General features: G+C 34.5%; 4 protein-coding genes across 11 annotated transcripts; 1 reads left to right on the top strand and 3 right to left on the bottom strand.

Moving 5' to 3' along the window:
* The first annotated feature begins 397 nt into the window (after nt 1–397).
* On the top strand, nt 398–13,688 carry LOC122533294 (PAT complex subunit CCDC47-like). Of its 5 annotated transcripts, XM_043662880.1 has the most exons (6): nt 3,107–3,130; nt 3,313–3,416; nt 3,502–3,610; nt 11,937–12,936; nt 13,033–13,204; nt 13,289–13,688. In XM_043662880.1, the coding sequence occupies exons 3-6, from the start codon at nt 3,517–3,519 to the stop codon at nt 13,526–13,528; spliced, it is 1,506 nt and encodes a 501-aa protein (XP_043518815.1). In that variant the 5' UTR covers nt 3,107–3,130; nt 3,313–3,416; nt 3,502–3,516; the 3' UTR covers nt 13,529–13,688. The 5 variants fall into 5 exon arrangements, with proteins under 5 accessions (XP_043518818.1, XP_043518814.1, XP_043518815.1 ...); XM_043662879.1 differs by lacking the exons at nt 11,937–12,936; nt 13,033–13,204; nt 13,289–13,688 and adding exons at nt 2,057–2,164; nt 3,815–7,164 and having other exon boundaries at nt 2,409–3,130; XM_043662883.1 differs by lacking the exons at nt 3,107–3,130; nt 3,313–3,416; nt 3,502–3,610 and adding an exon at nt 398–539.
* Nucleotides 7,685–11,165, bottom strand: LOC122533295 (kinesin-like protein KIF3B). 2 transcript variants are annotated; one of them, XM_043662885.1, is made up of 3 exons: nt 10,775–11,165; nt 10,453–10,716; nt 7,685–10,176 (listed from the first exon to the last, which is right to left on the bottom strand). In XM_043662885.1, exons 2-3 carry the CDS (start codon nt 10,523–10,525, stop codon nt 7,973–7,975), a joined length of 2,277 nt encoding a protein of 758 aa, XP_043518820.1. In that variant the 5' UTR covers nt 10,526–10,716; nt 10,775–11,165; the 3' UTR covers nt 7,685–7,972. The 2 variants fall into 2 exon arrangements, with proteins under 2 accessions (XP_043518820.1, XP_043518821.1); XM_043662886.1 differs by lacking the exon at nt 10,453–10,716.
* Nucleotides 13,689–15,910: 2,222 nt separating the features above from the next.
* Nucleotides 15,911–17,681, bottom strand: LOC122533293 (PI-PLC X domain-containing protein 2). Its single transcript, XM_043662878.1, has 2 exons — nt 17,213–17,681; nt 15,911–16,841 (listed from the first exon to the last, which is right to left on the bottom strand). Exons 1-2 carry the CDS (start codon nt 17,355–17,357, stop codon nt 15,979–15,981), a joined length of 1,008 nt encoding a protein of 335 aa, XP_043518813.1. The 5' UTR covers nt 17,358–17,681; the 3' UTR covers nt 15,911–15,978.
* Nucleotides 17,682–18,970: 1,289 nt separating this feature from the next.
* Nucleotides 18,971–24,789, bottom strand: LOC122533291 (cytochrome P450 6A1-like). 3 transcript variants are annotated; one of them, XM_043662875.1, is made up of 6 exons: nt 24,653–24,789; nt 22,639–23,038; nt 21,106–21,631; nt 20,481–20,702; nt 19,851–20,102; nt 18,971–19,366 (listed from the first exon to the last, which is right to left on the bottom strand). In XM_043662875.1, exons 2-6 carry the CDS (start codon nt 22,972–22,974, stop codon nt 19,197–19,199), a joined length of 1,506 nt encoding a protein of 501 aa, XP_043518810.1. In that variant the 5' UTR covers nt 22,975–23,038; nt 24,653–24,789; the 3' UTR covers nt 18,971–19,196. The 3 variants fall into 3 exon arrangements, with proteins under 3 accessions (XP_043518810.1, XP_043518811.1, XP_043518812.1); XM_043662876.1 differs by having other exon boundaries at nt 24,431–24,771; XM_043662877.1 differs by having other exon boundaries at nt 24,468–24,771.
* Between the last annotated feature and the right edge of the window lie 265 nt (nt 24,790–25,054).

Below are 25,054 nucleotides of genomic sequence, written 5' to 3'. Positions count from 1 at the left end.
TTTCTAACCCACGAAATACAATTGATTTAACAAAATATCTATAATTTTACTTCCTAAACTTTAGTCTAAGTCAAGCTTTATCTTTGTTTTATATTCCATTAATTTAATGAATAATATCTTACTTAATTTTTAGTAATACGAGTGATGTCTCCTGGTATTTAAACGCGATTTTACTCTTCAAATTAATTTCTATTGTATGCAACGAAATTTCTGTAGTATAAGTACTATTCACTGTTGCAATTAATTAATAAGGATGACGCTGCAGTATCGTTTTCGGTAATTAAATTGAACGCAATTACTAAACGTTCGTCGTCGCAGTTGCAGATGGCGCAAGTGACACTTCAATTTTTTGAAGTCGGTCTTTCAGAATGTGAGGTGCGAAATCCAATACAATGCCACGTCTACTCTGTTCTTATTCGATGGTTGAATATTTCTTTTTCGATATGGCCTTCGAAAGGTTCTGTCGAAAACAAAATTAAAGAACTAAAAATCCAGACGGGCGGAATTACTGAATGTGATCGTCGTGCATTGGCAATTTGGTAAGTCGAGCTTATTTCTTTTATTTCGGTGTTATGAGAGGTTAAGATTTATGCGCAAAGTTGCCGAAAAAAATGTAAAAAACGAGAAGGTAACAGTTTAAACGGGAGGATTAATCGAAAATCGAGAGTTCGCCATTTGGCCGTGATTCTTTTGGTTGCCAAATCAGCGACACGAGCGAAAGAAAAGAAAACCGATCGTGTTACATTTTCGTAGATTATAATCGGTCGAATAACGTTTTTACGTTGGTTACGTATTACAGGTTGCTCCATAATTTTCACCGTGATTTTGTTACTCTTATTATGTTATTAGCAGCATAGTTTATTTAAGCAAGCACCGCTTAATAAAAAGACACACATTGTTTAAATAAGTCTCGTTTATTCTCCTACGAAGAATGAAACTCACAGCGTTACTCGTATTGGCTGTGTTAATTCCATCATGTAACATGATTTTATTTCAACTTGAATGGCTATGTTTTTTCTCTTTTTATTGCCAGAATTGCAAAGTTATTTTGAACATTAACTTTGCCTAATATTAGTGTCTTTATATGGTGCACTTTGTTTAATGTTTTTGTGGTACTTGTGCATCTTGGGGACAGAAGTATGAGGTTTCCTCTTTATCGGTAAGTAGCTGGAGATTGATTCTCTCACTCCAGCAAAATTATAAATAGTAGTTGTAGTAAAATAATGATATAAACTAGTTTTTATATTAAAGAACATATTCTCTTTAACATCAATTCCTTTAGGAGCCCAATTACTCTTTAGAACTGTGTAAGTACCTGTATAAAAATTGATTTACATTATGAAGTGTGTTATGAAAATTCATTTAAGTCATGTTTAAGAAATTGTGTTGTATATTGTGTTGCTGAAACTATCTATTCAGCAACATTTTACAGCACGTATAAACAATAAGCATTAAGCTATTTTGCTGTCAAATGCAATGTTGCGATAAACTTCTAATTTAACTTAAGGTCAAACACTCTATTGTTGGAAACTTTACATTTAAATAATGTATGTGTATATCAATTGTTTAAGTATCATAGTATGTACAACAGTAAATGGGTAAGTATAGTTCTTTCAAATTTGTAGCTTTATTATAATCAACTTTGAAAAAGTATATCATAAGTGATTAAAATGAAATTGCTGTTGCAGGGTTGGCTTATAAAATAATATTATTCTGTACTTATTTATACAGATACTAGTTATATTACTTTTACAATTTCAAGTTTTTTTGAGATTAACTGTATTTATTTCTAATTTATTATTTATAATTTATATAAATCAGGAATTTATTTTTCTATGACATTTACTTAATGTACTAATGTACTATTTATTTCTAATTTATTATTTATAATTTATATAAATCAGGAATTTATTTTTCTATGACATTTACTTAATGTACTAAATTATATCACTTTTACTAATTTTTACTAATTTTTATTATTTCACGTCGGCCCTATTGTTGCTGTGTTCTGATAATTCTTAAACATCATAGCACTTTTATATTTTCAGAAAACATAGTGGAAATTGTTCACAATTTTTCACGTGGCTCAACCATGCAAAACTTTGATGATCTTGATATAGAAGGACGTAATCCCTCTCATTTATCGGAAGCAGACAAAGAGAAGGTAATGCACTATTATTGATAGAAGGTATTGTGATTTGTCAGGAACCCAAATATATTGCAACATACATTTGTCGAAGTTAAATACAAACATTATGCATTATTCGAAGAAAAATTCGCAAAAAATTTTGTATTACAAAATCTTTTATTATTTTCATATCCAAATTAACAATATGTTTCTATATTCTGCGATATATTCTTGAAATGACAGTTATCTGTCCATTTTACAAGGTGTTTGTATTTCGCAGGAAGAGTATGATCGAAAACGTTTAATGAGGAGCAGCGTCACTGCCGAAGATGGCACTCTCAGACCTGTATACTCTGAAACAGAAGATGGTGATATATGGTGTCATATATGTAATATTGCTCTATTTGGAGCACATAAATTACTAAATCATAATATGTGTAATCGTCACAAAATGAAATTAAACGAATGGCCGTACCCAGTTTTATTATGGTCGAAACGGTCAGACATTGTAAAAACAGCTCCACCTGTACAATCAACTGCCATTGGTGATGGTCTGGCACCTGGAGAACCAGTACCACCAGGCATGGAAGATCAAATAACCAGAACAACTACGATTCAGATGAGTCTGGATCGACATAGAAGTTCTCCGCTTGTTGGTCTTGAATATCTGCTTGAATTGGTCGATAATGACTCTTGCGAACCCAGTTATACATGTGTTTTGTGTGATAAACGAGGTGACCCTCGCACTGTTATGGCTCATATTACCAGTTATAATCACAGAATAACTTATCTAAATAGACATTTCCCAACAATATCGCGAGCAATTACGGAATTACCGCGTACTCCTAATTATAAGCGTGGAGCTAATGAAATATCTGTGTTAGTGGCTAAGAAGATCGAAGAACGATTTGGAAGATTGCAGCCGCAGTTGGTCGACAAGAATCAATTCGAAAAAAATAAAATGCAATACATCAAGAGGGTCTATCAGGATTACCATTTTAGGTAAGTCATAATATTTTCATTTTCACGCCTTCTGTTTACTGTACAGTCGAGCGTTTGAACGAATTGAGCAATTCGGTTCGCGTTACGAACGTTTATGGACGCGATTCGACGAGGTGCGCGTTTATGATCTTCGTAATTTAATTTGCTTTCCCTTAAAATCAACGGCTGTTTCCTACGTGCAGGGAAACGCCAGAGTTAACGTTTATGGATGTTTACGATGTGCGATGGGTAACAAACTTCGAAGAGAAGATGGCTGAAATGACTGGTAATAGTAATTCAAAAAAAGGTGAGTATACAGTAATTTATATTTTCAACGTATGGTGCTTTGTGTTTTTTGTAAGTATTCAATTGTTCAATGATCTTGTATTAAGATTCTCAACCTGCTGATGAGAAACAAGACAGTAAACATAAAAGTGAAGATAAGAAAACTGAAAAGTTATCTCCAAAAAAAACAGAGTCGAAATCAGACACTACAAAATCGTAAGTTGATGTTTATCTTTGATTATACACACACACACACACACATATATAACATTTTGATTTAGCAGGATTCGTTTAATATTTTTAGCATTATTTAATTTTCAACCTTTCCTTTGTTTGATTTTCTAACTTCGTTAATAAAGCAAATAACAAAATCAAGCGTTGGATTGACGTTTTGGCTTCTTTTCTTCTTTTCTTTTTTAGGGGTTTCAAGATCCGTATTCTCACGAGGGATAAATTAAGTATACGTAAACCCTTAGATAAAGACGAAGAGAACGTGAAAAAGTCCCCCAAACGCCCCTCCGACGAGACGAAATCTCTCTCGTCACTTTCGAGTATATCAAGTAGCCCATCGCCGTCGCGTTCCAGATCGCGATCACCTGTTCGTAGCCGTAAAGCCAGTTCAGTAGATAAAAGTGGAAAGTATCGTAGTAAATCGCGTTATTCGCGTGATCGTACGCGTTCACGTACGCGTTCGCGTTCACGTTCCCCAGAGCCACTTAGGGAGCGAGATAAGTGGGACAAATATCGAGAGCAAATCAGACGTGCCGAGGAAACACTCGATCGCGCGTTAAAGTTTCACGAGAAGAACCCAGAGAAGCATCCGTCTTATCCGGACGAATGGAAAAAGTTTTGGAACAGGCGGTATAAAGAGTTGCAAGCCGAGGGCAAAGATCCAAGCAAACATGACTTTAAACCCGAGTGGATTGAGTTTTGGAACAAACGAATGCGCGAAATTCACAACGAACAGCTGCAACAGCGGAAGGAGGAGATCAGGAAACGATTGGAATTGCCGGAAGATAAGCCGCCGGAGAAATGGATTCCATCGAACAGGCGCGACAGATCGCCTAAAAGGAGTCGCCATCGCGTGGAGAGCGACGACGAGGTGGAATATGTGGGCACGAAGACGATAAAGACGGATTATTACGATCGTCATGACATGAGGGAACGTGATTACGCGTACTCTTCATACATGCGTGGAAGGGGAAGCATGTATAGAAGCAGTTACTACCCTACCCGAGGTATTCCACCTCGTACCAGACCGATACATTACGCGACACCGTATCCCGTGAAAGATAAATCCCCGAGTCCAATACCGGATGAAGTACTGACCGAGGATTTAGAAGTCGTCGGTTTATTGCGACTACTTACAGCACTGGAAGCTCAATTAGGTTCTCTCGGGCCAAAAATAGTATCGCTCCTCTCGAAAGCGTTAGCAGCGGAAAAGGCGAAACCTAACTCTGCCGAAGAGCTGTTATACGACGAAGAGGTGAGCGTGCTGTTCGAAACGGTTAAAGAAAAACTGAAAGGTCAGTTGTTTGCGGGGATGATAGAGAAAATGGCCATAATGCCGACGAAGACTGCGATACAAAACATCGCTCAGTTGTTGCACAAAGCGACGGAAAATAAAAAGAAAATGGAGGAGGAGAAGAAGAAGAAGCGGGAGTTGGAAGCTGCCAGGTCAACAAGCTATATACCCAGGACTATTTATCCGCGGCCGGTCGAGATCATTGCACCGACGATTAAGTCCGAACCCGTTAGCGTACCTGGTGTCGGGACTGTAGACAAAGTAGCTATAGCTCAGCAGATAGCAGCTGCTTTGGTGGCGCAAGGTAGATCTAACGTGTCGCAGGAGGAACTGGAAACTCTCATTAACGCCGTCGTAGGAATGGCCGAGGCGTCTAAAAATTCTGATAAGCCAGTAACGACCGCTGACTTTGTCAAGGGATTGTCAAGCGGAAATAATGCTCTTTCTCAGACTGCGACACCTGCACCCGCTGCTTCGACGGCAGTGGATACGATTGAACGTCAAACTTCCAGAATGGAGAGTCTGTCGGATGCAGACTTAAAGTCACTTCTACAGAACTTCAAGGACTTGACCACTCAGGAGCAACACGGGCTTATTAATTTCTTGAAGAAGCTAGAGGTGACCGACCCGGTCCGAGTGGAAAAGTTAAGAACGTTCGTTAATCTAGGCACGACGTCCATAGCATCAGCAGCGCCAAAGATAAAGTCACCGACGCCAGAGAAAGTAGAGATAACTTCTAAATCGAACAGAAGCATTTCTCCGTTCTCCGGGCGTAAGATAAATCAGAATCTCGTGGAGGAGGAAGACAAATGGAAACCGAAGATAGACATGTTTGCGAATGATGATGAGGAAGAACAGCCGACCAAGAACGACAATGATGACAAACAAAAAAACAAATTAGACCTCTCGGACGACGATGACGATTATACGTTTGAAGATATATATAAGGCAGCGGATAAAAACGTCAGTGAGAATGAGAAGGCGAAGAAAAAGTCGCGGGCGTTTTCGAAATCGTTGTCGAATTCACCGCGATCGTGGACGCGCTCGCATTCACGTTCGAGATCGCGTTCCCCCGTAAGATCGAAGGATTTGACGAAAACTAACGATCCAAATGCGATTTTAAACGAGACCAAACGACTAATAGCTAACATAATGGGCGAGCTTCCAAACAAATACGTGCTAAAATCGCATTTATCCCTCGGGAACGATAATTGCGAACAAAACACGGCGAAAGCAGTTGATCTAATGTCTAATACATCAACGGCTTCGGCACCGAGTTTTTATAACCAAGAGTACGTTCAAAATAATCAACAATCTTGCTCCCGTCCACAAGGACCTCCTTTAAGTTATCCGAACATGTCCAATCAACAGTTCCAAAATTATCCTCAACAAGTTTATAGTGGTAATCAGGGTTACATGGACAATAGTTATAATTATCAAGGCTACGGTGGTCTAGGTAATCAGGGTCAATACAGTGGACCGTCCATGACGTCGAATCAATATCCAACACAACAAAATTACGATGCATCAGCTTACGTTGGACCACCCGCCGGTCATTCTTCTAATTATTCACAGCAACAACCGCAACAACAATATGGGAATTATGTGCAGCAACAGCGTTTCTATTAAAATGTCGTTCAATTTAACGGATCAGTCACAATTAATTATATAAGGAATTTTGACATAATTGTAAAGCTATTTGCAATTGTTATGGGACTAGTTTTTACCACGGACGCTACAACTAGTGTCCAACGGGGATGTTTCAATGTTACTAGTTTCAAGAACCTTAACCGAGATTTAGAAATGATCAGGATCCTATCGAATTTTTAATTTAGATGAATTAATATCGTTGTACATACGTTTTAATATATAATGGTATTTTTTTCACTATTATATTGATCAGAAGCACCCTGATCATTTCTACAACAAGAAAAAAGAAAAAAAAACAAGTTGAAAATACGCTTATTTCATTATCACAAACTTCCCAATAAATTTACACATTTACATTTTCCCTCGTGCACGAAATGTTTATTTCCTCGTCGTTTTTTTATACGTTTATAATCCGCGTGTTATTATCGTTCTCGCTAGTAACGAGAAAAAGAAAATATATCGGAGACCGACGAGATTCTTTTTGTCGTGCATATCGCACAGGCGTGGAGTGAGTGTTTTTAAGGATGGTGTGTAGAAAAAAGTATTGATCGATGTCAACCGGACAAAAGTAAGTAAAGAGGAAAAAAAAAAAAAAGAAATTGAAACGAAAGAGAATGGCGATTTTACTCTCAGTCACAATTTTGTAATTTTTAATTCTATTAATTGGTGTTACGTTTATCATCATATAATTTAGCAGTTTCAGATACGTGTGATAAAATGTCAAAGGAGTCGAAAGTAACGATGTTATTTTTACAAGCACTTTTAATGTTTAAAGAAATATATATATATATATACATAATAGCAAAAATAACCGTGTGTTTTATTTTTCACCAAGAAATAAAAAAAAAAAAAAACAAAACAGGAAAATCGTGAAAGCATTAGGGTAAATGATAATTTTTGTTTGCAAATTACTTTTTAAGCGTGTAAGTTTTCTCATGTTCTGCAAAAAAATCGCATATCTTAAATTCATTCGATAATAGTAAAATTACTCGTAAGTTTAACTATATTTTCTCTTACGTGTCATAATTTTCGTCCCAACAAATGCTACAAAAGACAGGCAAAAACTACGCGAGACGTATACGAACATTCCAGTCTTCCTGAATGAATAGGAATCGGTTTTGACGATAATCTTTTTTACTTTATTAATTACGAATAAAAGGAAATAATCGACATAATAATACCATGTGGCTGCACGGTGTACATTGACTAGAGAATTGTAAAGATTGCGGCTATCTCGCGCTTGTCGATACACAAAGTACCATGTGGCGTATCACAACGAATCTATAATTATATGTATATAATATGTATAAATTAATCGAACAAAGCTTACGACGCGCGGCGCTTCGTACAATATTTACACGTTTCTTTACAGACTTTGCTTGGAACGCATTGAAAAAAATTTCCTATTTCGGTACGAGACCTCTCGTCTTCGGGTAAACGGGCGCTGGGATTTGTGGAATCTTTCCAACGCTCTTAGGTCGCAATTTCGTGGATGGTATACGCGGTTTCGATCTGAGCTTCGCGTTTGACGCATCCACGTCGATGTCCCCTTCGTCTCGCAACGCTTCCTCGAGAACAGCTTGGATCGTTGGCGCGATAGCGGGTCCCTGATAGTCCAGCGTTGTTCTGGCCGGCATATCTAAGTCGAGGTTCAATATATTTTCACCCGCATAACGACTACCCCTTCCCATGGCTAGAGCGATTCGAGCATACTCCGAGACTGGCCTACGGGCACCAGGAATCGACGTCGGCCTCTTTATCAAGTCTATGCTGGATGGTTCCGGATCTTTCACTATCCAACAGTCTTCCTCTTCGTCGAGGTGAATCCTCGACAGAATCTTATTCTTTTCTTCCTCGGGAATGAAATTCTCTATTATAAGATACTTCAGCTTTAGTTCCTTCATTAGCTCGTGTTGAGTCTGTTCCAGGTCTCGTCTGTCTCTGTTGAAGTCGTTTGTGACGTCCTCGAGCTCCTGCTTGAGAACTTGTAACTTATTGAAGCACTTCCTGAGCTTCCTCGACTTCACGTCCACTTCTTGCTGCAAATTCGAGTAAGTTTCTTTCACGCCTAGCATCGTTAGTTCTTCACCTTCCAGCTTCTGCTGCATTTCGACTTCCCGTTTCTTTCTCTCGGCTATTTCGGCCGCCTTCTGTTCCAGTGCTCTCTGTTGCTCGTTGGTATGATCAATAATGTTCTTGCCACCGCAGAGCATCTTGCTTTCCAAATCTTTTATTCTCATAATAAGCGTCTCAGTCTCTTGTTTCTCGGCTTTCAATTGCTCCGCAATCAATTTCTTGTCCGTCTCCATTTTATTGTCCTCCCCTCGGCTGTCCTCCGCTTCGGACTCTGAATCTACAGCTTCGTCTTCCTTTTTCCTCTTCGACTTCTTCTTTCGCTTCTGCACCATACCTTTCTGCGCCAGCTTCTCCTTCAATCGGCCAATCTCTTCTTGATACTGTCTCAGTAGAGCGTCCTTCGGGTCCTCGTTTATCCTTGGCTTGTTCTTGATGTTCTTCGCCCGGTTCGCGTACCTCAACGTTGTCAAAGTCTCGTCGTAATTGTAACTTGCGGGGCCGATGTTCGCCACCATGATCGTCTTTGAGTTCCCGCCTAAGGAGTCCTGCAGAAGCCGCGTTAACTTGGAATCTCTGTACGGCACGTGAGTTGTTTTCCCATCGACCAGGGCCGAAATTACGTTCCCCAGCGCCGACAGGCTCAAATTAATTTTACTCGCTTCCTTCAGCCTCTCGCCGGAGGCCCCAGTCTTGCTCTGCCTTTCACTGCCCGCGAGATCGACCAGATTCAAACGACCGACCCTGATCCCGCCGCTATCGCCGATCGATCCCATTTCAATGGTGATTAGAAATATCGCGTGCGACCTAGAACTATGCTCGTTCATGTTCGTAGCGCCGATGGTTCTATTCTGATTTCCGGTGTTCATCAGCTGTTGGATTTCAGCGGCGCTTTTGCACACCGACGTGGACAGATCCTTCACGAATACACCGGTGTCCGGTTTCTCTTTCAGCTCGAATCTGAGACTCTGATCCGGCTGTAGAAGGTCGCGGATCTCCTCCTGATATATCTCGAGGTAACTGGCCCTCACCAGATACTGCATGTTCTCCGACCTGCCAATGTGATTAAAGATATGCTCGAACGAGCGTGGAATCACACCTCGTCTCTCGTGGTCGTTCTTCAGGCCCTCCATCGTGTAGGTCTTCCCGGTGCCGGTCTGACCGTAGGCGAAGATCGTGCCATTGAAACCGTCGAGGACCGAGGAGACCAGCGGCCTGACCGTCTCCTCGTAGAGGTCTTGCTGGCTGGAGTTCCAGTCGTAGACCGCATCGAACGTGAAGACTTTCACGTTGTCGCTGGACGGGTCGTCCCGCGGGTGACGAATCTCGACCACTCCCCTCGAGGGGAACACGTCGACCACTCGCATGTAGCCACGAACCAGTTCCTTCTCGTCCATCGGTCGGCAACGCACGACCACCTGGACGCACTGTGTCACGACATCCGCCGAGCCGCTCGACTTCATGCTCTTCTTTTTCCACGCTTTCAGTTGGTTGTCCGACTTGTCCATGTCGACCGGCCGGTGCAACGCTTCACCTGAAAAGAACGCGACAGTGAAATGCATGTCACACGACTGCCTCGCAAAATCAATACCCGATCCGTTGACCCATTGCAAAACCAAGGAAATTACGAAATAATCGTGTCGTAAGAAAACTTGTTGAGAAAACGTTACTCTCGTCTCTGCGAATAAGGAAAAATTTTATTCAAGCGGTGTCTTGTTTGTTTCTACGATTGTCGTTAATGGAGAAGTGACACGCCGGTTGACGTAACTGTTCGCACTTGAGCGACTTTTAACGTGTAGGATGTACGTACTGTGTAGGATGGTCGTTGATTGATCGAAACACAATTGTTTCGCCCCCTCCGACAGATAATTATTCTTTCCCATTAACAACCTGTATGCTACTATCCAGTTTCTTGCTTTTCAAATACAAATCGGATGATACTGAAATTTAGCAGCAACGCGAGATTTTCGGTATCGATCATTCGGCGAGAAGCTTTCTTGACTTTTTACTTCGGGTACTCCCCGACTAGATATTCTGTCATTCTTTAACGGAAGTTCGTGCACATAAGCCTTAACTAAAACATCGCGCGAACACGTCGCGATTGTCTGTTCTATCCAAGAGTGTACACTCACCTTTCAAAGTTCTCCTGGATGAGAAATTTCGCCCGATGTGAGATGCACGTTACCTATAATGGAAAGACGATTTTTCGTCGTATTCGCATGTTACCCTTGTCTGCGAAGTATTGATCCATTGTTTGCTCTCCCTCAGGATTCACGCTAACGACAAGCGGCTCTTTTTTCAATTTCCACTCTGTTCGAACGGTCCTGATACGTGGGCGGCTGCGAGTTTCCACTTGGATCGCGGCTCGATATTCGAGTGAGCCGTTAGAACGATCGGCAATACATCGCGATAAAAACACAGGAACAACCGTTTTACATTTTGACAGAAAAAAAAAGGTATTATGATCAAGCGTGCGCAGTAAACTTCCCTCACTCGTTTCCATGGACTTACTGAATCGATCTCTCGCTTAACCATTGGACATGGTCTTCGAGATAGTCGCGTCGTTGTTAGAATACGAAAGAAATCCCGGGAAGAAATTTACTTTATCGGTACAGGAATTGCATTTTTATTTTTCGAAAGAGAAATGATATTGGTATAAATTTAATTCGCATTGGAAGAGTCGATCGATATGGTATCGCTTGATAAATACTATGAAATAAATAATGAGTATTTTAACATTCTGTTTCTTCCCTTTTTTACTATTTTTTATTAAGATACGCACGAACGAAACATTATACACTCGATTGTTTTATGTTTTTATTATTGAAGAATTATTATGTGTAACAAATGTTTCATAATTGTAAATATCATTATTAAAATATCATACTGACGTGTAACAATGAATTTTCGATCAAGGAAATGACGTTTAATACTTAGCTTAGTGTGGCGTGCAAGTCACCACCTCGAATAGTGCAGTGACTGCTTACTTATTACAAACATTATTACATTTAATTATTAACTGAAATCAATGTTGAAAAGTTGGAAGTATTTTATATAAATTTACAGTGAAGTTAGTTCAATATACCAAGTTGCTGGAAACAAACGTTTTTCGTATAAAATCGTTACGATGGAAAATTTCTCATATTAGCCTGAAAAATTATTCTTTATGTAATTATTTTGATAATAAGTTGTCTAAAGTTACTCGTTTCAAACAGAATACATACGGGATTTTATATACATACTTTTAAATAGTTCGTTGTGATATTCTAATTCTTTATTACTGTTTTGTTTCAGACAAAATGAAATTGTGGTTAGCTGTAGTTCATATCATCTTGGTTGCAACCAATATATGGGTCACAGCACATTTTCATGAAGAGCTTCCTGAGGACAATGAATTTGCAGAATTTGAAGATTTTGAAGAAGAAAAGCCAGCACAAACTATCAATGATCGTAGTACAGAACATCTTAAGGAATCGAATAATAATAATCAAGATTTCGAGGAGGAGGATGTTCTAATTGTGGATGGTGACAGTGAATTTGATCATTTTCAAGATGAAGAAGAATTTGAAGGTTTAGACGCAGCTGGAGGAAATGCTGGACCAAAAAGTGATGAACCTTCTACTTTAACAATCACAAAAATACCGCTTCATCTACGTGCAAGATGGGATAGTTTTTACTTAGAGATACTAATGATCATTGGATTATTAGTGTATTTCATTAATTATGTAGCAGGGCGATCGAAAAATGCCCATATAGCAGAAATGTGGCTTATGGAGCATAAGCAACTTTTAATGGATAATTTTTCCCTTGTTGGCGATACAGGGAAATCAACTGAAGATATGTCTGAAAATGGCTTGGTGAAAGAAAGTCAATCTCATTATAGTTTATATTGTTCAGGAAGAGTTGGATGCGATTCTATGCTAATAGAATTAAAATTAATTAAAAGGCAAGATTTAGTTGCAGTATTAGCGCAGCTTGTGAGGCCTCAGAATGATCAAGCCCATATACGTGTAGAATTAGCAAAAGATGAAACAGATAATTTCGTATTAGCAGTTGCCACAAAAAGAACTGCAATGCATTTAGTACGTGATATGGCTGATATTAGTGTTTATTGTCCAGAAAAGAGATTAGGAGAGAAATTTGGTCTTCCATCAGGCTTTTATGTAATGTCTGAAATTGCTGAAGCAGCGTCAGCTATTTTAGATACAAGAGTTTTACAAGCATTTTCAAAATTTTCACCCTATATAGATTATATATATATTAGTGATCAATTTAGTGGTCCAAAACAACAAGAGTAAGTATCAAATACATTTTCATTAATGTATTTGTATTAAAAATACTGCTCTTCTCGCTTCTCTGATGTAATATTTCATTTTTCATTTCATTTTAGAGATACAACTCAATTAACAATGCCTGAAGTCAAGAGAGTTTTACTTGTTGGACTAAACATAAGTATTAAAGGACGTATTACTAACGCAGAAGGCCAAGAGAAATTAAAACTCCTTTTACAATTAACGTTCTATTTATTAGATAAATTACGCCGTTTTAAATTATCTAAAGAGGTTCGAATATATACATGTATTTTTAACACTTTATAATTTTAATACATTGCTTCGTTATATATTTAATTTTCATTCTACTCTTAGGGTAAAAGCAAAGCAGATAAAAATAGGTTAAGAGTAGAAGAAGCATTCTTAAAAACAACTCATGCAGCTAGAGCTGAAGCAGCTGCACAGCGAAGAGAAGAACGTCGTAGAGCTGAGAAAGAACGCATGTTACAAGAAGAGGATCCTGATAAACAAAGGAAGTGGGAAGAAAAAGAACAACGAAGACTCGCGAAAAAGCGAGCACCTAGAATGAAGCAGCTTAAGGTGAAAGCATTATGACCAAATAAAGTTAGTCATAAAAAATTTGTTGAAATTTCTGAAGAGCTATAAATTGCTCGTTTGAACTGCCCATTTAATTTAGGGCGATTACAAGGTGATTATTAAATACATGTCCATGTTTTGAGTGATGAGTCTACGTAATAAAATAAGTAAAAAATGATCATGTGAATTTTCTGTTCTACCCTAGTTTTTGAGTTATAAATGATTTAAGAAAATATTCAATATGAACGGCTTGTGTCTCAGTGCATAACACCAAAATAAAAGTATCTAGGACATAGATTCATATGACATTTTTTATGTATTTTAATGTATGAACTCACCACTTAAAATATAAACGTGCATTTAAAAATTATTTTGTACAGCTGTTTCATTTCAATCATATTTACACATTTTTTATAGCTACCGAATTTTCATTGAATAGTTCTTAATCATTGCAAAAAATTAAAATAAATACTTAAAGTTGTTTGAAATAAAAATACTTTTATATTTTTTATTTTTAATTTATAATGTATTCCTCGATTTTGTTTTCCTGAAAATATATCTCATTGCTGTTATATATTTATTTTATGTCATAATTACTATAATTTGTCAAATAGTCCTGAAGTCTGTATAAAATGTTATAAAGATTTTTTTAATTTGACAGAAACACAGCAATATATTATGGAAACAATATATAAGCTGTTTCACATATTATAGTGCCTAATATTTAAGAGTATAAAGGTTTTTAGGGCTGGAGGAGTTACAACCTTTAATTTTTTGTCATTTTGATAACTATTGCCAATCTTAACAACTTTTATTTAAAACATTTTTTTTTTTTGTATCCTGCATATTTAGAAAATCGGTATCTTTCTTCTTGACTCGAAAGATACCAAAATAAACACTTTTTACTATTGAATTTTATCTTATTAAATATCCAAAGTGTTTATTGAAATATTTAAATACAATGTTTGCAGACAAGTGGATAGGACGTGGAGGACCAATTATATGGCCATCCAGATTTAAGTCCTGTAGATTTTCTTTTTTTTTTTTTAATGGAACTACGCGAAGGAGAAAGTAATGGCTGAACCAACTTCTACAAAGGAAGATGTAAAATATAGAATAGAAAACGCATGTATATCAATATCCTGAAAAACATTAATAGCAGTAAAACAAAATATAATAGAAACAATAAATAAATATCTACAGGTAAATGGAAAACATTTTGAACATTTATTAAAATAAATTTCAATAGTAAAGAGTATTTATTTTGATATTTTTCGACCTATTCACATAACACTTTAGAAAACTACTTCTTACTAGAAGTTTTTAATTATGCAGAATACAAGAAAGTATTTTATACAAAATTCTTGGGATTGGCAATAGCTATCTAAATAAAAACTTAATGTAAAAAAATCGTTCCATTAAAAAAAAAATCAAAGGTTGTAATTTCTCTACCTCCAAAAATACTCACTCCTGCAACTATTTATATCCTAGAATATTAGGCACTCAGCTCTACTCAGCGTGGTAAAATTTTAAATAGATATCTGCAATAGTTTCGGAAAAAATAGCTTGTAATACTTTATATGAGACACCTTGTATATAATTGTTATTGTAAATCTATATTATATATTATACGATTTTTGTTGAAGTCCATCATTTTGTAGTGCAGATCATAAGTATAAAGAATTTTTTATATATCCTTTTAATCGTAAATTATATTGGAATACTTAAAACGTATTCTTTTGATTACTAAGTTTCTACATAATACGCATGTACATTAATTCAATTAATTAAAATCAAATAAAATAGAGCATAAATGATGAGTGGAACAAAAATATTAAGAGTACAAGAGGTAGGGATAAAATATTAGTATGAAATTTATATTTATTTATAAATTTAATATTTAACCTTTTGCACTCGAAGTATTTCTCTCAGACATTGTAAGTTTTAGTCGAAAAAGATTCGAGTGCAAAGGATTAGCAATAATACAATGTTAAATATTACTTCAGTATGTATCAGTATGAACTAAATGTATAAATGTGAAATTTCATTTTAAATTTCCGAATTAATTAAATATCGTAAATGTTACTTTTAAAACATTTTTTCATAAACACTTTTTAAGTAAATCATTGTTATTTTATAGTATTACATTTACAAAGTTCAAAAACATATATAAATAAGCAATGTATTGCAGCAATTAATATTACAATTATTGTTATTAAATTTTAGCAGTTATATAAGGATTTAGAATAAAAATAAAATATTTAAATTTTTAACGAAGTAATACATGAATTTATTATGCTATTTATTATATATACAGACAAATACTTCTTTAGAAGTAAAATAAATTTTCATTGAAAATGTGCATGGTACGATGTTTTAAAAATAATTTATCACAACCAGTTTGCATTGAAATTGTAAATTTCATATTTAATTTGTATGTACATTTGTGTGTTCAAGTACAAAATACTTCACACAGAATATTGTGAATCGAAGAATTTTCTATTACTATTGATAATTGCCTTACAAAATAAAAAATTGTTATCGGATATAAAATCAGCTATAACGATATTTAAGCCACCACGGCCAGGTCGCTTTTGATTTATCCATGGAAGAATTGCTTTCTGGCATGATGGTACTAAATCTGTTTGTAATGTTCCGCATAGATGTTTCAATACATAAGAAATGTCAGGTGTTAAGAGGCATTGTGATATAAAACCGACTTCTAATGGTCGTGCTTTCAGTTCGATATCCAAAAAGTTTATAAGCTCGTTAACGTGAACAGTGTTAGGCCATGGAGTACGCCATAGACCACTTGGCCAGAAATTCGAATAATTTTGTGCATATGCATTTCTGTAAATAACGATAACTTGGTACTTTTCCAGATTAAGCCAGTTTAGTGTAATGTGATCAAATATAGATGCTATTGGACATAATTTCGTTTGAAATACTTGAAAAATCGTTTCAACGAGATGGCGATGATCTATTTCTGAGAACGAATAGAAATGTTGAAAATCTAAGATTACGATCTCGTTATTATGATAGGACAACCATTCTGCTATTTCCTGAAGTGGCTGATATATTTTCGATCCGTACAGGCCATGAACAAAATAGATATTCCCATCCGTTGGCTTTGTCGCGACACGTAAGTCTAGATATCGAATTCCACCATCCAGCTGATCCTTAATGTTGTCATGTTGCGTAATAGACCAATTAAATATAATGGGTTTTGAGACGAACGAACAATAACGACCAAGAGCTCTGATATACCTCGGCTCATCGGGCCCCACATCACTGTGCCGGTTTATAGTGTAAGTCATCGTATCATGAGAACCTATTAGAAGTTATCAATTTATATTACATGTACTAAATTTATAATTTTGAGGTCAATATAATTGTGTGAAACGGTCATCATCAATACATATTCTCGATGCGGTTCAAAAATTCAACTTGTAAAAAAACAATTTAACAATTTATTTAAAAATGTTGTACATGTTCAAATATTGTAGAAATTCTAAACTTTTATTTTAATTTTATTATTTATTATCTATATCATTACAATCCATTAACGTATCGATATTAATCAATTCCTTTGAATTTAATAGAATTCAATGAGCTTCTCGCAAATATCCGAAATATTAATATCAATCTTTTTTAATTTCAAATATAGATTTTCATGAAGCAGGAAAATATTTCGAAACTTACCGGGTATTGCCAGATGTATTATGGGAATGTTTTTCAAAGCTTCCGGTAGCCGAGTCATCCAGTATTCCAGTTCCTCGTTTACAGCAATATCTTTTCGTTTTGACTTGTGCAGAATATCACTGGTTCCCTTAATTTCATGTTCCATTTTATTTTGTATTGTGATGTTGCAGAAAATTTTCTAATGAATTCAATAAATATAACGAAGGACGGAACGATGTAGGTGTAAGTCACCTACATCAAATGACTCGTCAGTCGATGATCTCCATCCTTTATATCGCTTTTTCAAATTAACGTTCCCACGGTGATGTATTAATCACCTCGCACCTTCTTCCGACACAGAACTGGACGGTGCAGATTCATAGAACCTAACCTCATGGTCATTCGATTATTCAGTGTCCCTCTTTTCTACAACCGAGAAGTTAACTGCGGGAATGAGTTTATTAGAAAAACACGATATTGCCAACATATGCTACTAATACTTATTTATGTATATAATATAATGAATGTTTTGAATTAATTTTTATCTATATTAATAGAAAATTTATAGCTTAAAAAGAAGTATTTGGCGTAGATATCACAATTGTATTAAATTCTATTTAATGAAATTATGAATGATTATTAAATATGAAATGAAAAAATAAAAGTATAATACCATGTCACGTGTTTTGAAACGCTGATCGTTGGAAAAAACCAAGATTTTATGTTGAATTCTGAAATACTTTACAAAAATAATTTACAATTGCATAGTAAATTTGTAATTCAAACTACTCAGTATAATTTTATTCTACAGTGAATTAATAGAGTCACATGTAAAAAAGAAACAATAAGGCGGTCAAATTAATGAATTTCATTTGACAAATTAAATTAATGTACACGTATTGTAAGATATTCATGTTTTAAATTTACATATAACTTTTATTAATAACTTTTTTTTTACATTTAATCTTGAATAATGACTATCCCAAGAATTTGTGATTTCAAATTTTGTAACTCGATTTCCCGCTTATCCAGTTAAACATCTCCACCAATTGGAAATTTCCACCAATAGAAGACGTCTGTCACGCGACGTCACAGGACGAGGCATTAGTCAAGTGTTAAAAGTCGTGATAGAAGGATGTATCGCGTTTTCGTTCTCGGTACATAATATAACTTATTTATTAATTGTACAATAATTTCAATACATATTATTAGTTGATTGATATGTATTTGTTTAGTAATTTAACATTCGAGTATCTCGAATAGATAATTATTCTTTTTCTTTTACTATCTATTTGACCGTTAGCGATGTCGGTAGCTTGTATTTGGAATTTGAAATAATACAGAATTTGAATTCGATTATTGCTTTATTTTAATACAATTAATAATACTTTTATTTGTTTGTTTTATATTTTTGATTTTTTTTTAATGTACAGATTGTTGGTTGAGTGTGGTTGAATGCAGATATGACATGAAAGAGGTAGCAGTTTAAATGTAGACGCCATTATTCAAATATAGACGCCATTAACGAGATTCGGTAACGTTAAATTTATTTTTATACCTTTTTAATTTAATTAAATTTTATTTTTTTAATTATACCATCAGTATTATTTAGTATGCTATTAATACTTATTTCATGTATATTGGATAAGAGCGAATAATTATTAAAAGGTTATTCTATATACAAAAATAATTGAAAAATACAGAATAAATTTTACATTTAATGCACAATTCATCAAAATTTATCAGAAGTTGGGATGGGAAAATTCATAAGATTGTTAATTAATATCTGTTTAAATTTTATTTATCACCCGTAATTGTTACAAAAATATATCATTAAATCTGATACTTTGCTTAGTTAGTCATTTACAATAAATAACGAAAATATATCAATTTTTATGTTTACAAAACATGATTAACAACTCGATACTACCTCGATTGAGTTCTCGTAATTTAATAAATATGTATAGAAGTATATAAAATATTTTAAGAGAGTAAAAATCTAACATTAATTTTCTACTTTGATTATTTTTAAATATATTCCCCCTTTCGGCGCTAATAGCAAGGCACCTGGATTAATTTCATATGGAATCATTGTTTTGTCACAAACTTCAACTTTGTGATTACGAAGTATTGTTATTAGGCCAACTTTAGATTGATATACTGCAAATCGAGTTCCTGTAATATTGTACATATTAAATATATAATATGTAATGTACATATATATCATTCTTTTATATCATTTTTATATTTAATTTAATATTGTATCTTCGAAATCCTTTGCACTTGGAATACCAATTATATTAGCATTTTTTTTAACAACTCGGATTTATCATTATATCCTCTGATTTTGCATAATTATATTTAAGAATAATATTTCTACACATTTTTTAAATTGCAAAAGCAATCAAAAGTAATCACTTTTTATAAAATATTATAAAACACAAACATATATATGTAAATAAATTCATTCTCAAAAAAGATAAAATTTAATGTTTAACTACAATAGATTAAATAGATTAAATAATCCTGAATTTAATTTAATAAATTGCGTTTATAATTATCGAGTTGTTGCATAAAAAAAAAGAAAATATAAAAATAACTTCCAAGTCCAAGGGATTAAAAGAAGATAAGGATAAAATAATCTGATAGTTGAACGTACCAATACAATTTCTTGGTCCATCACTAAAAGGTAAATAATGCATGGGGTGTCTTGATGCAACAGCATCATCGTTAAATCGTTCAGGAATAAAAGCATCAGGATTTGGATAAATATCTGGGTTATGATGAATTGCGTATAAAGGTATCCATACGAATGTCTTTTCCGGTATAGAAACTTTCGTGTTGTTGAAAGTATAACTGCTCACTGACTTTCTTGATATGAGAGGTCCGGGTGGGTACTTTCTTAATGTTTCTGCAGAAGTAATACTTGCTTTAATATATTATTTGCGTTATTCATAAATATATGTATAAAGATTCTATTTTTGTATAATATATTTAATCCATGAAGGATCAAGTAATGATTCATCACAGTGTTGTAAATACATCAATTTCTTCAAATTTCATAAGTTACAAAATATTCAATAAATTCTGGAAATTTCTTTTCATAGTCTCAATATTAAAATAATAAACGTCTCAATGATAAAGTAATAAAATTCGATAACATAAATTGATCAAGAAGTATTATTAAGTAAAATGCTACATCAACGTAACGTCGATCCTTAATGGAGTTAAAGCTAAACAATCAATGTCCAAGTTACTATAAAAACCTATAAAATAGCAAGTTACGTACCTCGAAATACTAAATCTAAATACGTCAAATCTTTTACTTGATCGTATTTCAATTCATCGTTATTTTTTTCAAAATGTTCCTTTATTTCTTGCCGCAACTTGTCTTGTACCTCGGGATTTAAGGCTAGCTCATAAAGGGCGTTGCTTATTGCTGTCGAGGAAGTTTCAAATCCAGCAACGAAGAAAATGAACGCCTGAGCCGTTAGTAAAGTATCCGTTAATTCTATAAAATACAATTAAAAATGAGACTACGAGCTATTTATCGTGTAAAATAGGTATCATGGGAACTGTTTAGTCTTAATTATAATAGAGAACCTCTTGTTATGTAAGTGCTGGAACTATTTTTTACCGATTACATTCATTTGTTGAAAACGTTTTATGTTTATTTTTTCTTACTTATTTTCCTTATTATGTTTAAATGCATAGTCAGCAGAAACCGGCACTCTAGCATTACAAAAACATGTTATTATTTATTAACAACGTGAAAGATAACTAAAACTAACAAGATAGAAAAGTACAGACAGTAACTTGAGTTGATAGTTATAAAAAATAACCGAGTGAATGAATGTATATTATTGGATCTAAGAATAGGTAACCTTAACGAGAGGAAATCGTAAAATACTCACTAATATTTTCCAATTTGTTTGGGTGCTTCTTCAGTTCCATAAGCATATTGACAAAGTCAGGCCTCGTGATGTTGTTCTCGTCTCTGTATTTCATCGTGTCTACGATTGTCTTCGTGAGGAACGTTGTAATTTCGCTTCGTGGTAGCAAGTAACCAAGTAGATTGTAAAGCCCCGGAATTATTTGTGACAGCCGAAGTTTCAGAATTTGTTTAAATGAGACGGCGAATACTTCTCTGCCCAATCGACGAAATTCGCTCTTTTCGTCGGATAGCGCGTTCATTTCGATGCCAAAGGCACAACTACCGATTACATCTGTCGTGTATTTTGCTGTTAATTCGCGGCATTCTACAGGCTCGTCTTTCGCTACTAATTTGTCAAGGTACTGTCCCAAGTGTTTCGAACATTCCAATATCAAAGGGAACATTTCTTTCAGCTTGCCGGATGTGAATACCGGCGAGAGTCTTGTTCTTAACGGTCGCCATCGCTCTGCCTCCAAGTTGAATAAATGTGCTGACAATGGATCCACCTGTGAATATTTTAAATATTAATCTGTTGATATTGGAATAATACTACCATCATTATTTAATCACAGTTTTTATTATACCTCTGATAGAATGTCTCCAATCAAACGTAGGTACCTGTTCGAAAGTACTCAAAAACATTGGAATCATTGAGGTACATTTGTTTGAAATATTAATTTAAAATTCTAATTCAATTCGCGGACGAGACAAATTTCAATTTTTTAATTCTTACTTTTTATATAATTTTTTTCCTCAAAATCCAAACATTTAAGAGAATATTCGAATCCGATTAACTTGAGAACGAAGCATCAGAGACGCTACTTAGATATTTTCTGCTTAGTTTTGCATGTGTAGAATTATCCATTTTTCAGTTGCAGCATGAAAGTCGAGACATTCTGTTGTTGAACAATTTTGTACAAACACGAATTTCTCAAACTTAGAACTCAAACACGTATTACGTATCATAAAATTCATAATTTTCTTTATTAAATTTTTCATTATTCTCGTAAACTAAGGTCTTCATTACTTTCTTTATTAAATGTACCGGCACTTTATATATATCTATTATATATTATACTCAAAGATATTATATTCAAAGATCTTTTTACAAAAGGAATATAGGTAATCGTCATTTGATCAAAGAAACGAAAAATAACTTTTAAATAATAAGAATTATATATTCTCATCTTTTTTTTTAAACCAGAGTTGAATGAACAGAAGAAAATAACAGTGAACGCAAAAGAATCAAATTTTTAAACCGTATGATTGATCTAAACGTTGATAACGTTTAACGTGTTGATAAAAATTCATCATTCTTTTTCTATTATTCTCGCTAGTTTTAACTTTCTGCTTTACCCAAGTCAATTTACTTTACTCTAATCAGAAAGTCCAGCGTTGTCAAACATCCAACAGCATTACTGTCAGCGAATCGCAACGTTGAAACTAATACTATCATGTCGTGTCGTCAACGGACCGCAAACTGTTAACGGTTTATGTCAATTTGCTCGTTTACCTTTTCAAGAACGGGAATCCCTCGGTTAGCAAATTTGGAGAAATCTCTTATCAGAATGTCTTTTATAAGCTCCGGATCTTGAACGACAAGTACAGGCGTTCTTCTCGTGAATATCCCGACCATTGGTTCATCTTTGTACTTCTGGTGAAGTTTCTTCAGGTAGTGGCACATCGACGTCCTTAACAACGTTACATCCTTGATGTTGCCGAACATGGGCAGGGGCTTTGGTCCAGGCACTCCTCGAACTTTCCAAAAATCGAAAGTCGAGGTAAAGTAGTAATAGAACATGAGGATCAACGCGATGATTACGCAGATAATTTCCAAGTAGGTTGCCATTGTTGTTCTTGCCTTTGATGTTTATACTTCGATAAAACGACAAAGATTCATGGAACTCGACTTTCTGCAAGATAATCGTCAGCAGTTGACATTTTCAGAACTTAATTTTGTGCTTCAGACTGTGAAAATAAAATGCGTTACATATTTCTCGAAGGGAATTAGCTTTGAATTAAAACGAAACACGATGTAAATCAATTTAATTGCCTAAGTTTCTGCGAGATATTATTATTGAATTATTATTGCTAATTTAATTTGAAATTGTAGAAATTATATATTGGCGATGTTCTTACAGTATTTGCAATGATTTGTAATAATTTGTGTTTACAGCAATCAATTTTTAACTGAAATTAGGAATAATTTAATTTAATAAACATTTAATTGGAAATTAATTTGCAAATAAACATAAGAAGATAAAAATAAGAAGTAAAATTACTTTTAGTTACAACGTGTTACATAATAAGATAAAATGATCAATTAATCTGTTAATGATCATGTCATCTGGGTATCGCAATAGTGACATATCCGATATAGATCTGAATAATTTCCTAAGAGGATTAAACTGCAATAATTAGTTTATTTAGATTGTTATCCATATTAATGATTACTTATCACTGGCCATGATAATTATTAAAAATTGTAAGTGTTTTAACAATTTTCCCCAGTTTAGCAATATGCATAGTTTGATAAACGTGTGAATCAAATCTATAAATTCTGATTACAGTGAAGTAGAACTTTATCGTGAAAAAATATTTGCTAGATATTGCTCATATCTTTTGCGGAATAGTGACACATCTCACTTGAGATGAGAAGAATTTCACAAACAGTGAAATTTCTCACTTGAAATTATATTCATTACAATGGAAAAATTGGATATATATGATTCAACACATCTCTGGTATGACATTGAAATTTATCAAACAAAAGATATTATTTATTACTTATACTGGTAACTATACTTGTAATTAAAAATTAATTATTTATGACATCTATCACAGTGAGAAAATTAAATATATGATTATTTTGTAAAATAGCACTCGTATTTCATACACGACATTAAAATTCTATCAATCTGCCAAATAAAATGAATTACGTGTATAAAATTACACTTGTAATTAAAGATTAATTATTCACGTTATTTGCTATAATCAAAAAAAAATCAAATATTCAATTTCAATTTTTAAACGTGTATGTTAAATAATCTTTCATAATGTACGTCTGACACATGAGAAAATCTCTGAAACAGACAAAAAAAAAAAAAGAAGTAACAGGCTACAAACATTATTCCACGCGTGTATCAAATGCGTGTCAAAAATTATGCTTCAAGATCGACAAGAAATACATCAGAAACGCGAAATAAGAAATAAACGCGTAAAAGTTAATGACAATGAATCACTGTATACATATGCACGTCACACGAATATTTCCTTCGTATGAGAAGCAACAGCAAAACACTTGCCTACGTTTTGACAGAAACTCTGACTGACTCCCGAGACTGTTCGGCACCGTTTCGGGAGCACTACTGCAGTAGCATCTTCCCAGCGGAATGGAGTGGTGTGAAACAGTGAAATATACTCGCAATAAATTGCACAAATGTAACGCGAATGGTGTAACAAAACACGAGTCACGAGTAATGCTAATGAATGAACATCTTGTTTGTACGAAGCTCAATGTATCATACCGGGTAAATAAGTCGATTGAAGCAGCGTTGCGTGTAGTACGTTGTCTCCACGGTCTAGTGACTGACTGTCTGTCTAAAAAGAATCTTATCACTAGAGTAGCAGTTGTGTAGTGGCTGATCGATGCAGCATGGTGTACTGCGCAATAGGTGTCGTTGTCAGTAGCGACCTCTACTTCGAAGAATTTAGATCAACGACATCCGTGTTCCGTCGAGATGTGTATTTAATATAAACAATAGAATATTTAAAAATAGCTATTAATTTTATTATCACCATAGAAATGTTTACTGACACTTATATATATTGTAGTCATAGTAGAAATTCTTCATTCGTTATTTCGTTATTTCGTCATTTAACTTCCATTATGTAATCTTCATTAAATTATTAGTAATTGTATATTTTGT

Source organism: Frieseomelitta varia, unplaced genomic scaffold (genome assembly GCF_011392965.1).
Source record: "Frieseomelitta varia isolate USP_RPSP 00005682 unplaced genomic scaffold, Fvar_1.2 scaffold_516, whole genome shotgun sequence".
NCBI classification, from domain to species: domain Eukaryota; kingdom Metazoa; phylum Arthropoda; class Insecta; order Hymenoptera; family Apidae; genus Frieseomelitta; species Frieseomelitta varia.
Note: the sequence above shows the minus strand (reverse complement) of the source record. Positions and strands in the feature narration are given on the sequence as shown.